The sequence below is a fragment of the Saccopteryx leptura genome, chromosome 11 (genome assembly GCF_036850995.1).
Source record: "Saccopteryx leptura isolate mSacLep1 chromosome 11, mSacLep1_pri_phased_curated, whole genome shotgun sequence".
NCBI classification, from domain to species: domain Eukaryota; kingdom Metazoa; phylum Chordata; class Mammalia; order Chiroptera; family Emballonuridae; genus Saccopteryx; species Saccopteryx leptura.
This window is the reverse complement of record NC_089513.1, coordinates 77718802-77736961: the sequence shown is the minus strand read 5'-3', so window position 1 is coordinate 77736961 and position 18160 is coordinate 77718802. Positions and strand designations below refer to the sequence as shown.

Genomic DNA, 18160 nt, shown 5'->3' with positions numbered 1-18160 from the left:
AAGTCTTTATGTGAGAAAAGTGGAACAAACGGATGGCTGCTGGTAACCATGATCTGACACCAGCTGGACGAATGAAGAGACCCACTGTCAGTCAAGTTTGTGAGTGGGTGAAAACATCATGGCAGTCAGTGAAGAATGAAACCGTGGTACGGTCATTCAAAAAGTGTGGCAATAGCAATGCTTTAGATGGCAGTGAAGATGGCATCATATATGAAAATAGCAAAGAAAGTAATAGCAATGATTGTGAGCCACTGAGCTTCTTAAATTCTGACACTAGTGATGATGAGTTCCTGGGGTTCCCGACAACTAGAAGAGTATTTGAACATTAAAGTCTCTTCTCATGTGTTAATAACAGTGCTAATGGTCGTTCACACTGCTGTTGAGTTTACAATGTTGAAATATTATGGTGGTACACTTTATTAAATATTTTAACACACCCTTTGGTTCAGAATATTTTTTTTCTTAGTTTCCTCCTTAAAAAACCCTAGGTGCGTCTTATGGAGCGAAACATACCGTAATTGACACCGCCGTTACCCTCGTTCAATTTCAACCAGCATGGCACACACCGGGATAGAGTCCACTCCAGCATTCACCCCAAACGGCTCCGCCTCACAATCCAAGTGGTTCACAGGTGACCGTATTTGCAAAAGAGGCAGCCAAAGACCATGTGTTTTGAGATGCTTTATGAAATTTTATTCGATATTCTTCAGTCATATAGATTTTGTGGTAAATGTTCATTTCTAAAAGTGTGTAATCAAACATTTCATTTTTCTAAACCTTGCATTGGTTACAGAAATAGGCCACACATTGTTCCTTAAAGATTTACTGCTCGTGAAATCATATGAAAATACGCTATGAATAAGAGATACATGAATTTATATGGTGCTATTTGCGGATTATAAAAATAGAGAAATGCAAAAATATTGTTTGGCAATCACAAAAGAATATGTATTTCTTTTTGATTCCATGACTTTTGAGATTGAGCATAAACATCGACAATAAAGAATAGTTGACCGTTATTTTGCTCATTTAACCTTTATTGCCAATACTATGTTTTTCATTCTTGAATAATGAAGCATAGGACCCACTGGGTAGAAGCTGGGCTTTGTTCAAACATTAACTGCTAAAACAAAGGTTATTATTAAAATCAGATGGAGCAGATCTGTGCACAGCGGAAGAATCACTTTAACCAGAGCTCCATCCTAACACCGTATTTTGTTAGGAACAGCGTTTTAATATTTAAAGAAGAATGTCAGGTTGGTTCACTGGTGGAGTTGAATACAGGTCTCAGGCCCGAGGGGGTGAATGGTAGGTGATACTCGGCGAGGGGAACGGTCACCCACGACTCACTCTTTCAGGATCCGGCATCAGCTGGAAGCTATTTCAGCAAAGGGCCCTTGACAAAGTTTGCAAACCCTCTTTGGTGTTTTTTTTTGTTTTTTTTTCCTGCCATGGTAAAAAAAAATTATTTGACTTTCTTCATCTGTGCTTTCTGGAGCTAATTATATTTGCTTAGAAAAAGTGTTAAAACTAAGCATAATTTTTAATTATGCTATGTTTCCCTGGAAACATTTTCTTGTATGTTAAATTGCACTTTGTTCTAAAACACTTCATTTTGCTTACAATTAGAAATCAAAGGCAGAGCACAGGGCAGTGTGGAAGCTGTTGCATTAATTGCCACACACCAAAAAAAATCAGTATTTTTCACAATGAACATTTGCCGGTGAACATCCAAGAAACCGCCACATGGTTATTTAACGACTGTTCTCAGGAAATTATCATTCTGTGTCACGACCATTAATTGAATGGTCATTGGTAGCAGACATTTTTTTTTTTTTATATCTATAGTTTAGAAAGCTGTTTAGATACGAGATTTTCATCTAGACACGATGTATCCGTTTTAATTTTGAAAGAGCTGAACTGAGAGACCACAATTGAAAAGGTAGGCGCGTGCGGGGGACCTCGACGTTCGTTCACCGACTGTTTTCACACGTCACCTCAGCACACGGGGTTCACGGCTAAGGGCAAGCCTCTCTTCGGCTGGTACGGGGTTGCCCTGGCGACCATGCGGATGCAGTCGACGATGGGGCAGACGCTGAGGCAGAGGGTGCAGCCCGTGCAGGCGTCGGTGACGCTGGGCAGGTGGGTCTCGGGGTCAAACCGGATGGCCTGGCAACAGAGACGGACAGAGCGTGAGGTCACTGCCCACCGCGGTCAGGGATGCCGCCGTGGGCGGAGGGAGCACTGGGCTTTGCTCCCCCCGCCATGAGCTGTACTTGGAGACCAGGACGCCCAACGCTAGGGCGGCTACAGCAAGCCACAGTCGAGGCGCCAGAGGAGGGGGAGGAAAAGACAGAAGAGAAATCCTTTGAAATTAGAAACACAGGGCTTAACGTTCCTGAGGGGAGTTTCCCTTGCGTTGGGAACTCTCTCCAGCCTCTCTCTAGTCCTCTGAGCAGAGTCAGCCCAACTGACCAACCGACACACCAGGATGGAAGGGGTGTCACCGCCCGAGGCGGGGGGAGGGGTGAGCGCATTGCTCCGATTTCAAATGACACGGGTTGTTTTTAGAAGAAAGCAGGGTAAAAATATTAGCTCGGGAGCCAGCCGTGAGGGTGCAGGATTTCTGAGCGGATTCTAGGCTTTGCCCCTCCACGCAGGGGATAAGGCGCGGAAGACAGATGGACGGGTCACCTGGCGTCTCATCCGCTACCGTCACTACTCGGCTGTGAGAACCGGGGCGAGGCCTCCAGCTCCGAGCTGGCTTGGGACTTGGAGAAATTTGAAAGCGGATTTTTCCTCTCTCCTTTATTTTCCCCTCTTTATTACTAAAAGATTATTTTTAGTGCGGTGGTACCAAGGCTAGAATTCCAAGGTGGGAGTCAGACATAACCCTGAGACCAAAGCTATGAGAACCCTACGCTAGGATCTCAGTGACAGGAGTTTAGACTTTTCTCTGATTGGTTAATTAGGGGGAGGGTGACAGAAAGTAAGGGTGATGTGAGCAGCATTTTCCAAATAACTATTAGAGACACCTTTCAGCCTGAAAAAAACAAAAGTGATAGATACCTGAGCGAAAATTTTGGTCTGGAACTAATGCCAAATTAAGGCAAAAGATATATATATATATTTTAAATTAAAATATGTCTGTCACCTCTATTACATGGTCGGGAAATGCAAATAGCCTGTCTCCGGCAACAGGCTGGAGAAGGTACAGGAACTTCCACTGAAACACACGGGCTATGTTATCTACCCTGAGAATTCCACGAGCCACCTGAACGCTGTCGTACTGGGCTGTCCTCCTTCGCAGTCTGAGAAGTCCACTGCAGACAGCCTTACCCTGCAGGATCCGGCCTGTCCACAGTGGACTGTGCCCACTGTCCTCCGGGTCGCTGTCTCCTGGCAGAGTCTCAGCTGACCAGTGAGGACCGGGAAGAGTCCAGCTCGGTGGCTCTTCCAGGACACAGGCACCCCGGTTCCCAACCGGCACCGCTGGCTGGAGGAAGTGCTCTTCTGCTCCAACTGCGGCGAAGCCCAACCCGCAGCCCCGCGGCCAGGGGGAGAGAATTTTCTCGCCAGAGAGAATCACGTCCTCTTTCAGAGTCACGGCCGTAGACGGTCGGGGTTCACCCCTCCTCCAGGAGGGCGGAACCCCGGGGCTTCCTAACGTCCCTAACGGCGTGGCTTGCTCTTTCTACAGCGGGAACGTCCCCTCCGGTGTTACGGGTGACGAAATGCTATTAAAGGGGTGCTGTGCCCTGCATAGCGGCACCGTTACCGTAAGGTACGGCTTTGCCTGTCAATCAAAACACTACGCCATGCGCTATGCGGGTGAGAGGGCCCCTCGCCGGCCCGGCGGGTGGGAATCGCGGACCTGGCCATGGAACGTGGAGGACACTTTCTGCTACACGCAGGAAGGAAGGAAGCGGGAGAAACAGGGCTCCCGCCAGGGGTGGAGGGAAGAGCGCTTACCTGGTAACCAGAGTCGTTACAGGTCATGTAACACTTGCCGCAGTTGATGCACATTTCCTCGTCGATCAAGGCCACAACTTGCTCCACGGTGCTGAGGTCGCCGAAGGCCCCCAGGTACTGCAGCGTCTTCCCAATCACATCCTAGGAGACAGACAGGCGCAGAATCACTTGCAGTGCCCACCGGGACGCACGGCCCCGTGTAAACCAACGCCCGACCCAATGCCCTCCCCCGCCCCCATTGGGATGCACGGCCACGTGGAAACCAACACCCAACCCAATGCCCTCCCCCACCCCCACCAGAACGCACGGCCCCGTGTAAACCAACTCCCGACCCAATGCCCTCCCCCGCCCCCATTGGGACGCACGGCCCCATGGAAACCAACGCCCAACCCAATGCCCCCCCCCCCACCAGGACGCACGGCCCCGTGGAAACCAACGCCCGTCCCAATGCCCTCCCCCGCCCCCATCGGGACGCACGGCCACGTGGAAACCAACGCCCGACCCAATGCCCTCCCCCGCCCCCATCGGGACGCACGGCCACGTGGAAACCAACGCCCGTCCCAATGCCCTCCCCCGCCCCCATCGGGACGCACGGCCACGTGGAAACCAACGCCCAACCCAATGCCCCCCCCCACCCCCATTGGGACGCACGGCCCCATGGAAACCAAGGCCCGACCCAATGCCCTCCCCCGCCCCCATTGGGACGCACGGCCCCATGGAAACCAACGCCCAACCCAATGCCCCCCCCCACCCCCACCAGGACGCACGGCCAGTGTAAACCAACGCCCGACCCAATGCCCCCCCCCCCCCCGCCCCCACCGTTTTTACAAAATGTTGCATTAACGTTAAGTCAGGAGGCTTGCATGACCATTGTGTGCACGGAGGGACCTCTCCTCATTGCAGCTTAAATGCCTCTGTCATCTGATGGGTGGGCGATATAAACCCCTCGATTAGAGACACAAGAGCCAATGAACTGCATTCAACACAGTTCCTCTAAACAGTGTTTTCCTGTGGACAAGAGCAATGACACCCTCTCAGCGGCTGTGTCTTCCTGTCCATTTTGGACCTGGAAGGACCCAAAGGGAACGGAAAGCCATGACGGCACTTCTCCGGACATCTTCGCATCGCGAGGAATTAGGGAGTCAAAGATAGGAACTCTGTGTCTCTGGATTCCCGGTCTTCACTTAGGGATTCCCCACCTGTCAGGTCTTGGCAAGTAGGTTGCCCTTATTTAAAAATTCTAACTTATGTTATGTTAATTGCTTAGGCTTGTCTCATCGCTAAACAAGACGCTCTCTGACTTTTGGAGGACGAGGGTTTTCTTCATTCACCGCGGAAAACGGGTACGTGGTCACGTGTTGCTTTGTGCCTCGCGTTAATTAAAAGCGCGCTTAATATGTTGAGCACAGCTGTTTCACCAACAATAAGAAACACTTGTTTCATCAAACAAAACAGAAGACTGTAGCAGTGTTTGTCAAATTAGTACGCTGTGAAGATTTCCTGCTTTTGTTTTTAAATGTTAACAAGGGAATCTTTTGTTTGAGTTCAAGGTTCCGTGTGTTCATCAAGGGGGGTCTGACTCTGATTTTAAGCCATCGCCTATTCTCCTTGGTATTTTATTTTCTGCTCCTCCTGTCAGTGACCTTGGTTACCCTTTCTTTCACTTTTCTCCCCCTCCCATTTCAGCTGCTGGTGCCAATAGGCTCACAACTTGGAGTTTCCACGCTGAAGCCAAGTTTACACAAGGACCTGCAGTTTCTTGGTGCCTCTCTGGAGGAGTGAGGTGACAGGAAGCTCATATGACTGTCCTTGCTGTTTTCTTTTCAGTGAAGGGAAGGGGTCATTTCCTTCCTCTCCTTTATTATTATTATTATTATTTTTTTTTTTTCCTGCATAGCCATTTTCAGGAACCTTAATGACTTCAGATGTCTTTCAGGCACAGAACGTGGCTTTTCTATTGCCAGCTTTCTCCGAATTTCCGCAAGAACACATTCAGGTCAGCAGTCTCACCGGCTGGCAATGTCAATTAGTATACACCACTGTCCGCCTGCCAATGGGCGCCGGACGCCCATGTCAGTCTACCCATTCGGAACCAGCCTCACTGGCCGCCCAGCGAGGACTGCCACTGCAAACCAGTGCCTCTGTGTGACCACTCCCCGAATGGATCATCACCAGAAAACTGGGTCTCCCGGTCTCCTTAGGTTTGCGGTCAGTGCTGGGGTTTCCCCACCACTGAGCCCCGAGGTGTCAGAGCTGTGCTTCTCTCCGACTTCTCCCCATTCCCGTCTCAGCTGTCGCAGGGTCTCTGAGCTCTGGGTCTCAGAGCGATCGATACCTTCCGGACCGCCTTCCCGGGTGCACGGCGATCTTTCTCTGTTACCCTCCCCTGAGCTCCAGCGCGGTGGAGGAGCAAGTTCCAGCCTCCCCACCCCCACTCCTCCTCCTGCACTCCGCCCGCCCCACGACGCAAGGCTGCTATCTTCACTGGGAGGGGAGCGCGGCAGGAGCTCCATCCTCCCACCTTGCTCGAGGTCTGGGGGCTGCGACGCCAGCTCGCATCTCAGGGTGGCAGCTCGGGCTTTCCAGCAACACGTGCATTCTGGTCTCATTCTCACCTCCCAGCGCCGCGTGCTTCAGCTAACCTGGGCCCGGGCCGCGCACGGACCACGCTGTGGGTCAGCTGCTCTGCTGCCTAACTTCTGCTGAGTTCTCTGTCCGGACGGCCCTCCCTTCCCATCTCCGCCCTGAAAAGTCCCGTCCACCCCTCCCGAACGGCTCACCTGACACCACTTCCGTATCCCTACAGGCCCTCAGCTCTCCCTCCCCTCCCCTCCCCTCCTCACCCACCGGAGGTATGATCCCTCTCTGTTCCCCTCCCCCTCTCCCTCACACCCAAAGGACTTACAGGATTCGCTCTATTATGTGGAACCAATTGTAACGGGCAACTTTTGCTACGTCTCAGGTCAATGCCTTAACGGAAGCATCTTCTCATTTACACCTCATGCATTTTATAGATGAGGAGGTGACTGAGATTTGAGAAATAAAATTGAGCATGGTGACCCTCGAACAAGGAGGTCAGGCATGCCCCACGCCGTGCAGTGGAAGTCTACACGTAACTTTGACTCTAGTCGGCCCTTTTTGCACCCACGGATTCAACTAACCGCTGAACGAAAACAGACATGTTTTCCGTCCGCGGTTGGGAATGCCAAATACCGTTTCTGGCTCATGTTGGCGGAATCTGTGAAAACCGTGGAAATGAAAGGCTGGCTGCGTTTATTAAAAAAAAAAGAAAGCATGTCTGTGTGAACCCACACAGCTCACACCTGTGTGAGTTATTCCAGGTCAGCTGCAGAGGAGGAGGCAGGGCGTCATGGCCGCTTGACTGAGTCATGAGACCCTATGACCGAGCACTCTGCCGTGCTGACTCATCGCTTATTCCTCCAGTTAGCCGTTTCTGCTTCACGTTGTAGATACTTTCTCTATTCAGTGTCCTACGTGCAGCCCCTTAGGAGGCTTTATTCATATTTGGGTCTCGTACGGTCTATCTTGCTCCTGCAGATCACGGGACCCTAATGGACACTCACGTCTTCGTTAAAAGAAGTAAATCTTTTGTTTACCTGTGGACTGAATACGCAGCACCGTGTTAGGCGCGTAGTCGTGGGTGAACAGCTACTCGCTGAGCATTTATATGAATGTGAGAGTCACAAAAACATCTGAGCACTTCTTCAGAGAGAGAATAACCGTCGACAATGTATCTGGATAGGCGTAATATCTTCTAATAATACGTTAAGGCAGTGGATGCAGGAGGTCATACTCGTCTACAAAGGGCTGTTGATAACTGATAGTAGATAATTTTTTTTTCAATCTAGTAAATCCATCCATCAAAACAGTTGTTTCTTTGAATCAAGTCATGGCTCTGCTAAAATCACCAGGAAGGTAGTCAAGAGAGGATGAGACAGGAAACTCCCTGAAAGGTCGTCAAACTTATTAGGCCTGTTCTAAATAATCAGTGTATAGTTCTAAGAGATTTTATCATCAGAAGCAAGTTTACCTTGTGTGTACATTAAATATGCTTTTTGCTCTATATTGGACATTTTCTGTTGTCATTTCCTAAAACATCATTGTTTAAATGAGAACCAAGTAAAAACAAGGCCCTTGGAGCCACTATTGGATACTAGCACTTGGTGTCAGAAAGAGTCCCCTTGTCCATGATGGCTCTTAAGAAAATTACAAATATATTTATTCTGGATGAAGATCAAGGAATCGAGAACTGTGCTAAATTATTTTGGGAAAGAAGATTAAAGAAAATAAATTATCATTCTATGTGGCTGAAAAAATGTGGACGTTTGTTTAATACCCAATTTTCCAGGCAGTGCCACGAGCTTACAAATGCCCTTGGGTCTTTGTCCCGGAGTTTGCAGCTCACTGAGAGGCACGTGCAACCCGTGAAGCACATAGAGTGGGTCTAGTCCCTCCTGGGCACACACCTGTGAGGACGAGAGACCCTCCTCTGTTCTCCTAAGCCGGGCGCGGGCACCCAGAGGTGACACAATCTGCTACAGCCGCCCCTGACTTGTGGAGGTGTTTATGCACGGGTGTCTGTGCGGAGAGGGTGATGCTCAATTCTTTAAAGGACAGATAACACACGTTAGAGGTGTGTTCCTGAAATGAAGGTTGTGAAGGACTACAGAATTCTAGAATCACATCTCTTGTCAATTGATTATTCATTTTGGATGATCAAAAGTACTTTTAAAAAAACCAGAGACCGGTCGACATTTCTGTTTGATAGAAAGTTTAGGGCATTCCCTGCTGGATCATAATTTATTATGCTTAGTATAAATTCGTTAATTTTGGTCTGTTGTTACACAGGTGATTGAAATACTTTCAAGTTGTGATTGTTAACTGTTCTTCCTAGTTTGAAGTCTCTGCACATCTGATTAGCATACATTCCGTTCCCTAACCGGTAAATGTAAATAAATGCCACTCAAGGGTCAGGACCAAGGACAGCGCGCTCTGGGCCCTCAGTTTGACTTCTTTCTGTCTGAAAGGGATCCAGTACAGTATTCCAATTATTTGAGCCTAATCACCTTTCCACATCCTTCTATTAACCAATGTTACCTGTTCTTCCCTTTTACACTGAGCTTACTACTGGCCCAAGGAATGAGATAATTGGGTTTGTTCTCACTGAATGTATGCTGACTCTTAATAACTTCATTCTTGGTTAATGCTCTCCAGTCAGACGTTGAACGATCCTTGTAGACGTTCACTGGGGTGAGACCTCAGACTCTGTGGTCTACGTCTCTCTTTCCCCACGCCCCCACCACACCCCCTCTGCCTTTCCTACAGCACCCGGGCAACTTTTATTTTTCAGCATGTCACGCAAAATTACTTCTGAAAATAAAGCCTGTAGCTTGTTCTGGACATCTAGTATAACCTCCTGTGAGCTAGGGGCACAGAGGGAGCCGTGCAGACGGAAAAGGACATCTTGAGTTTAAATACATGACCCCCTTCATCAGGCCGCCTGGTCTCCCCGCCAACGCCGTCTGCCAGTCTGATGAGATGCGGCCCATCTCTCAGAAGGCAGGGCAGGAGGAGCCATGACATCCCGAGTGTGCCCTAAGCCCTTCCTGTCTGACCCAGAGGTTCAGAGACGTGAGGGATCCACTTCCAGTTCCATAAAGGGGCGGAGACTTCATCCCTGGGTACAGCAGCGGAAGCGGACGCGGGCGGGGCCCCCTAGGGACGGAGCCGGCTTCCCACTGCGCCCGGACACGTGTGCTCACGTGACTCGGGCTCTCCTCTCCTCGGGGAGGGGACGGGCTGCCTCCTCGCTGTGGAATGTGACCGGTGCTCCTTCAGAGTTTTCGGTCCCTCTTGGACCTCCCACAGAAGCCGGCTCTCTTTCTTATTGTAGCTCATTCCTCCCCTCAGCCTCCCAGGACTGGTCTTGATGATCCTCTCCTTCCTCACGACCATTCCTATTTCCTTCCTGGACTCAGCGGCCCACACACAGAGGTGCACCTGGGGGTGCCGGGTCACAACGGAGCGCAAACCAGGACGTGGGGCGGGGGGGGGGGAGGGAATCGTCAGGACGCCAGGCTGTCCCCTGAGCCCCGACCACCCCTGAGGGGAGCGCTGGGAGACCCCGACCACCCCCGGGGGTGGAGGGTAACACTGAGAGCCCCAAGCACCCGCCAGGGAAGAGCACTGAGAACCCCGACCACCCCCGGCGGGGGGGTAATGCTGGGAGCCCCAACCACCCCTGGGGGTAATGCTGGGAGCCCCGACCACCCCCGGGGGTAATGCTAAGAGCCCCTACCGCCTGGGGGGGTAATGCTGGGAGCCCCAACCACCCCTGGGGGGAGTGCTGGGAGCCCCCAAGGCCACTCTCCAGCATCTCAGGAGGCAAGACAAAGCTGGGTAGCACGTGGACCAGCAAAGACGCCTGTCTCTCAGGGCCCCTGGCCGCAGGTCACACAGGGAAGGATGCTGTGGCCACTCTAGCTGAGAGTCTCAGCAGTTTACTGGACACATCCACTCACCCGCTGACGTGGTGTTGTTGCAAGTGGTCAAGAAAGAGGGGTTATTTTCTCATTACTGTCCTTCTCTGACCTCCTGCTGAACAAAGCCCGAGTTTCCCTTTGACGCCCCCCCCCCCTTTGATCAGGGTCGGTACACTGGACTTTGGGTCCCGTGGCCGCACGCTGGGCCACGTCTGCATGAGCACTGTGCTTCTCCCACACGCTCACTTCCTGGGGACACCACCTTCGTATTTTCCCTTTGCTGAGAGACTGCAACGGACAGTGCTTAAGGGCAGAGAGACGTTAGAGACAGACCTGGTTATAACCCCTTGGCTCTGATATTTGCTTGGCTGTGTGATGTTGGGCCAGTCCTTTAACCTCTCTGTTCCTCAATGACTTAACTCAGTAAAACGGGGAACATACAGGTGCCCAGTACAGACAGGCCTATTGTGAGGATGAGATGAATTCACTCACAGGCACGGGGCGAACAGCGCCAGAAACCTCCCAAGGACTCGGTAAATATTAGCTTTTATTATTAATTCTCTGCTTAATTAACACTAATTTATTGAACTCCACGTTAAACATCACATCCCCGTGAAGCTCTCCACAATTAACCGAGGCAGAACTAATCCTTTTCGCGGCTCTGTGTTCCCAGAGCGTTTTGTAAACATCTGATTGAACTGTAAATAATTTTTAACATGTCTTTTCCTCCCTTGTTTGACAACAAGATCTGTAAGGATAGATTCCTTTCTTTTTAAAAATGCAGGAGGTCGTCCTACCTCCTCGCGCAGTTCCTGGGTGCAGGGGGTGCATGATAAGCAACAGTGTGTGCCGCATCCATACCGAGGGCGGGGAAAGCCCGAGCCCCACGCGGACCTGCCCATGAGCCTCAGGACACAGACCCCGTCCCGAGCACGCCGCTGGCCCCACGGCAAAACCTCAGTAAATAGGTCCTGACGGATGAGACTGAGACTGCCTATTTCTGAGGCGACGGACCACTGGAAAAGGAAAAGGAACGACAAGGAGGAGAGATCTGTGGAGCGTGGCTCGCTCAGAAACTCCTGTCACACTCACACCCGGGGAAGCCGGTGTAGATTAGGACCCTGAATGCGTGACGGGAGACCCAGCCCAGCTGAGAGGGGCTCAGAGAATGTTGTGGAGTGCTAGGGGTCTTCCCGCAGCGTGCGGGCAGCCACGCCCCATGCCAGCTCCCAGGGTCGGCAGAGCAGTGCGGTGGGGTCTGAACTGTTGATCAGAGGGGTCTGTCAAGAGGCCAGCAGCATGGAGGGAAGGAACAAACAGATGTGTGGACAGAGAAAACATGAAGCTTGGAAACTGATCACCCAGGCCTCCTGGAAAAAGAAGAAGGAAAAACGGAAAAACAGTGTGTCAAGGACAGAAGACACTGCAGGGAAAACACGAAAGCCGTGAGGAGGCAGCAGAGGGAAGGACAGACATGCCTCGGTGTGAGTGCTAGAGTCAAGCCACGGGCACAGGGGCCTCGTCTGGGCCACGGGCAGAGAGGACACGCTGGAGTCAAGCCACGGGCACAGGGGCCTCGTCTGGGCCACGGGCAGAGAGGACACACTGGAATCAAGCCACGGGCACAGGGGCCTCGTCTGGGCCACGGGCAGAGAGGACACGCTGGAATCAAGCCACGGGCAAAGGGGGCCTCGTCTGGGCCATGGGCAGAGAGGACACACTGGAATCAAGCCACGGGCACAGGGGCCACGGGCAGAGAGGACACACTGGAATCAAGCCACGGGCACAGGGGCCTCGTCTGGGCCGTGGGCAGAGAGGACACGCTGGAATCAAGCCACAGGCACAGGGGCCTCGTCTGGGCCACGGGCAGAGAGGACACGCTGAAATCAAGCCACGGGCACAGGGGCCTCATCTGGGCTACTAAAGAGCAGTGGTGTGGACTTCGAAGGGACTTCCTGTAACAGAGAAGGGCAGGGACCTGTATGGAAAGGACAAGAACCTCGCTCCTCACACTCGACCAGAACCCCACAGTGCTCAACGCCTCTGCACAGACGATTGTTCCTCCTCCTGCCCGTCGCTGGCCCGGTTGCTCCCACAGCTCTCTGACGGGTGTCCCTGCCTCTGCACGTCTGGGCAGCCTGACCAGCACTGCAGCCCGAATTGATCCCTCAGAAGGTAAGTCGGTCCCGTCATTCATCCCTTTAAGAAGCCTCCGGGGTTTCCTGCCGAGGACGCTCCTGTTTCGGGATTCTGCACGTCCTGCTCCTTCCGAGCGGTGTGCCCTCCGGGGGGACGGAGTGCTGGTCCCAGGCTGGCTCACAGGGCAGTCCCTCCCACGTTGGCTCACAGGGCAGCCCCGCAGGCAGGCACGGCCGGACCACCTCGGCCACGCCCCTCCCGCCTGCTGTGCTCTGTCCCTAGCAGCATGGTCACGTGACCCCACGCACTCCCTGTTGACTCGCCGATTGCCGGTCTCTCCTCCCTAAGTGTAAGTGCCCGGGAGCAGGTCTTTCATGGCGTCCCCTAGCGAATGGCTGCGTGGCCGGCGACGCGGAGGTCGTGGGTGAGTATGCCGCCTGCAGGCTGGAATCTCAGTGGTGACGTGTGAGGGGCAGAAACCACGTAGGGCGGTGCCCGGACCAGAGAGGTTTTCCGAGGGCTGCTCAGCTCATCCTTAAAACTGCCTTTCTTCCCCCCCCCCCACACTGTCATCTTCTGGTTACTCTCCGATCACTTATTCTCGGTCGCTCCCAGGACTTCCTACCCCCCCCCCCCCCCAGGGTATCAGGGTAAGTAAGGAACGAGAAAGCAGCTGTGAAACTCCTCTCTGGTGTCTGGCGCATAGCAGGCAGTCAACACCTTGGCTCTCTTATCATTATAGCGTCCAGCACAGGCCTGCAGTCACTGGGGTGCACTTATTTCAATATGCTCAAATTCTTCATCCCATACGAGACACACACACATTACCCTTAAAAGCACAGAGAACAAAACCCTGACTCGCTATTTTCTGTTTATCTCAGGGGGCCTCAGAAATCTAATCACCCTCGTCCCCTAATTTTCAACTCCTTATCCCTTAGTTACATAAGGAGAATCTCTGAAGGTTTAGAGAAAGGAGTCCCACGTCTTTATCCACGTCACCTCTGCCTCTGTCTCCAAGGCCATGGTCACTCTGTCCAGGACCACATATGGGTGACCGGTGTCCTTTACCCTCTGACCCTACCCAGTCCACAGGCTCCTCAACCGCTCAGAGAGGTCTTCCGCGGCCCCTTCAGTCTACAGGAGGTCTTGCTTTGAGAGAGACGGAAGACATCCTGAATTCTTCCTGCATAGATCGTCTCACAGACATGAGTGTATATATATTATTAGTGCGATTCTGAAATACTTGTGTCTTCCTCTATCCTGTGTGCTTCACAAGAACAGAGGCTGTGACTGCTTTAGCTGCTGTCTCCGGAGAGTTAAGTGCGATAAAGACTTCCTGGGAAACATAGATATGAGCTTCTTCAAAACCTCCAATGTGGCTTCCAGAGCCTCATGATTCTGACCTTCATTCCTAACTTCATTTTATGGGACAAAATGGAACCGGAGAGCCTGACCAGGAGGTGGTACCGTGGATAGAGCGTTGGACTGGGATGTGGAGGACCCAGGTTTGAGACGCCAAGGTCGCTGACTTGAGCAAGGGGTCACTCGCTCTGCTGTAGCCTCCCGGACAAGGCACATATGAGAAAGCAATCAATGAACAACTAAGGTGCCACAACAAGGAATTGATGCTTCTCATCTCTCTCCCTTTCTGACTGTCCCTCTCTTTGTCTCTGTCACACACACGCACACACACACGCACACACACATGCACACACGGAACCGAAGAATCACCTGAACCTGTTATCTGCTTCATCTGTCTGTTGCCGACAATAACAACAGCAGGCACCGTTTATTCAGGACATATTTGGCACACAGGCTGAAAGCTCTTCACATCTTACTTGATTTACAGTCTCGCGAGGCAGACACTTGAATCACGCCCATCTCACAGATCAATTAACAGAGGCAAGTGCGTGCGGCCACCAGGTGGCAGTGTCGTGCTTGAACACGGGGCAGGGCCACAGAGCCGTCCCCCCTTAACTCGAGAAGCTCTTCTCCCACAAAGGTGATCTGCTGATAGCTTACAAACCTTGCTGTGCATTTCAATGAGGGAAATAGCTTCGAAAGACTTTTGTGTCACTTCTCCTTAAACGTGGCCGCTTCTAGAAGGACACGGGTGAGCCCACATTCCTTATCACTAAGTGCACACAGAAAATCATCACCGTGACCCCCCCATGTGAAAGTACCTCCTGGGCTCCCTGCCCCGCCCGCTTGCCTTCCTCACCTCTCCAGTATCTTTCCCCATTCTCTCTGCACGCAGACGCTCTCAACCCAATGACCCTGCACCAACCCACCAGCCTGACCCTTGATCTCACCTCTCCTCCTCACCGCCTCCTGGGTCGGACTTTCCTCCACCCACCACGGCAGCACGGTGAAGGGCCCGACGCTATATGCTAGGACTTCACCCCAAGACCCTGGTTCCGATGTCAGACCCGCTGGTGAGGAGTGAAATAACCCCGCGTGCATTTTAGAGAATCCCCCGTCATCGCCGGGGGCGGGGTGCAGTGGACAAGAATGAGTCAAGGGGGTGGGCGGCCAGGCGGCGGGAGCTGTCGGCAGGGAGGGGAGGACGGAGTGGACAGCTGGACTCAGGCCTGGGCAGAGAGGCGGGGACAGAAGGGGCCGGGACGGGGAAGAACGGAGACCCTGGGGACGGACCCCGGAGCGAGACGAGGAAGTGGGCGGAGCCTCGCCCGAGCTCCAGGTTCCTGGCTCAGGAAGGAGGGCGGACAGGGTGCCGTGCGTCGAGGCACCGGGACTCGGGAGGGCGGACAGGGTGCCGTGCGTCGAGGCACGGGGACTCGGGAGGGTGGACAGGGTGCCGTGCGTCGAGGCACGGGGACTCGGGAGGGCGGCCAGGGTGCCGTGCGTCGAGGCACGGGGACTCGGGAGGGCGGACAGGGTGCCGTGCGTCGAGGCACGGGGACTCGGGAGGGCGGACAGGGTGCCGTGCGTCGAGGCACGGGGACTCGGGAGGGCGGACAGGGTGCCGTGCGTCGAGGCACGGGGACTCGGGAGGGCGGCCAGGGTGCCGTGCGTCGAGGCACCGGGACTCGGGAGGGCGGACAGGGTGCCGTGCGTCGAGGCACCGGGACTCGGGAGGGCGGACAGGGTGCCGTGCGTCGAGGCACGGGGACTCGGGAGGGCGGCCAGGGCCGCCAGGAGGGAGGCTCAGCAGGGCGGTCTCGGGGCGACGGCCCCTGTGCTCTGGGCTGGGCGACCCCGTGGACGTGAGGCGTTTTAACAGTCAGCAGCCGAGCTGCACTGTGCATCTGAACCCTGGGTGTCGGCTTCGTCCTTACCTTGACAGCAGGGACGGCCTTTCTCGGGACGAAGACGCATCTCTCGAGGGGCGGGAAGGCCGCGGTCTCTCCTCCCGGTTTCACCTTGCTCTCGGCGATGATGCTCTTGCGTTGCTCGAGGTAAGGCCCAAAGCTCGGCAGCCCCTGTAAGGAGAGCGTGCGAACAAGACAGCATGTGAGCTCAGTGGAGAGAACACAGATATCACCCACAAACAGACATGCGTCCGAGATTGTTTCCTGGGTCCTATCACGAGGTCTTCATTCCTGGACCACTGGGCTTCTAGGCACCAGGTTCTGTTAATCGTTAGAAAGAACCCAAGGGCACTCTATGCTTGCCAAATCATGTAGGTCTTAGAAATACCCATGTTAATTAAAATACATTTCTAACTGGAACCAGAGTTCGCGGTGATAGGCCAGTTCCACCCACTGAAGAAAGTGGCTATTCGTCAGACCATTTGGTTCAAACAGACAGGAGGTGTGCTCAATCGACACCTTTTCTTCCTCTCCACCAGGTTCTGAGCACAATACAGACACAGCCACAGTCCCTGACAGACGCTCCTGTCAACAGCCAGGGTGCTCCACCCAAGTTCCCCTCTGTGTCTCTGCTTCACTGTGTTCAAATTCTTACGACATCTCCTGAAAGGTGGGAACGAGAGTTGATTGCAATTTACCAGAACAGCTGAAAACAAAATGGTGAAAAATACTGATTTCTCGGTACAGAAAATAAATTCTATTCCGCATGAAGCAGACCCAAATAGAACCGGGGTGTGTGTGTGGGGAAACAAAAATAAAAACACAGAGGAGAAAGCGGAGGGCGTAACACCAATTCCGTCAGGATCCAAAGCCACACCACGGAGCTCTAAATCTCACGGTTATCCACTGTACTTCCCAAAGCTCGTTTGGAAATACCGCTGGACAAACGTGAGCGGTTTCAAGTGAACACAAGAATGCCCTCCTGCTATGCACGGCGGCAAAGCGACTTCCTCTTCTCTTAGTTCCTCCTCTTCCGGAACCTCCGATCTTCCGACCTTCCCTGTTACGGACACCGGCTGCTGGGGATAAGACATCACTGCACTCTGAAGGCCCCCTGTCCGCCCGCCCGACCATCCAGAGGCCAGCGTGGTTGGATAGCACCCTTTCCCAGACCGCAGAAACACCCGCTCTCTTTCTCTGGCTCCTGCAGAATCCAGCCCATTTCTCCAGCTCAGCGATGTTCAGTCGGTAGGCTGCATGAGTTACACCTGATGATTATAGTCAGGGGCACTGACCTCTATCCCCTGAGACGGTCGAATTAAAAAAAAAAAAGACAACAGCCCACACAACAATAGCGATCCAGTGGGACTGCCCCGTCTTGAACCATAGATACAGAGGTCACATAAGAGTGACATCTGACGGGTCACGTCGCAATTCAGGTTGCGTCTAATGGGTTAATTCTTGGTACCAGAAATCCTCATATATATATATGTATGTATGTATATGTAGAGGCACTTGATTTTTTTTTAAGTTACTTTGGAGCAAAAAGGTTGGGTAATTACTAGTATTAGTATTATTTTGTAAATCATTCAAAATGAGAGTTATTTTTATTGTCAGATCAGCAAAAAAAAAAAAAATATATATATATATATTTTTTGGTGTACTACAGAATTTGGGTAATTAGTTTATGTGTGCCATGGGTTAGAAAAGGTAGCCAATGGCGGCCGGGAAAACTATAGCACCCCAAGGTCTTCCTGACCTCTGCCCCATGACAGTGCATTGGTGAAACATCACACTTGTTTCAAAACACTGTCCTGCCAGTCTGCATAGTGTCCTAGTCCTAGGAAAACACGCTCTGTGGCCCTCCCAGGACACCAGCCAGAGAGGGACACCAGCAGCGAGGGGGTGGGGGAAGCTGTACTTAACGTAGCTCCAATTAAGGCAAACTGCAACCGAAAAGCTACATTGGCATGTTTACCTGTCTATGCTGAAGACTGTTTTCCATTATCAATTTGCTATAATTATGTCAACAAGTCAAACAAATAGAAACAGTGTTACGAGTGCCAAATTAATTTTTACACGATTAAACTAGAACTGTCTACTTCCTCGCTACAGCTTCCTACTTTCACAAATGACGATACTTAATGACTGCAGTCGTGGGACCTGATAGGACGGAGGTGGCGAGTACATCCTATCTGTTCTACCGGAAGCGATGCTGTCTTTGTGAAAAGCATAACCTACATGAGGGAGAAACAAACCCTCCCTGCCGCTCTC

General features: G+C 52.4%; 1 protein-coding gene and 1 non-coding gene across 2 annotated transcripts in view; both read right to left on the bottom strand.

The window, feature by feature from the left end:
- Positions 1–1419: 1419 nt before the first annotated feature.
- The window catches only part of DPYD (dihydropyrimidine dehydrogenase), a 673084-nt gene continuing 656343 nt past the window's right edge, over positions 1420–18160 (bottom strand). The window contains exons 21-23 of the mRNA XM_066352595.1: positions 15914–16057; positions 3973–4113; positions 1420–2169 (exon numbers count right to left, since the gene is read on the bottom strand). Of these exons, the coding sequence (XP_066208692.1) occupies positions 1999–2169; positions 3973–4113; positions 15914–16057 (456 nt within the window). The 3' untranslated portion in view covers positions 1420–1998. The remainder of the gene's footprint in view (positions 2170–3972; positions 4114–15913; positions 16058–18160) is intronic.
- On the bottom strand, positions 5862–5992 carry LOC136383662 (small nucleolar RNA SNORA33). Its single transcript, XR_010747473.1, has one exon. It is a non-coding gene; the product is annotated as a small nucleolar RNA SNORA33 (small nucleolar RNA).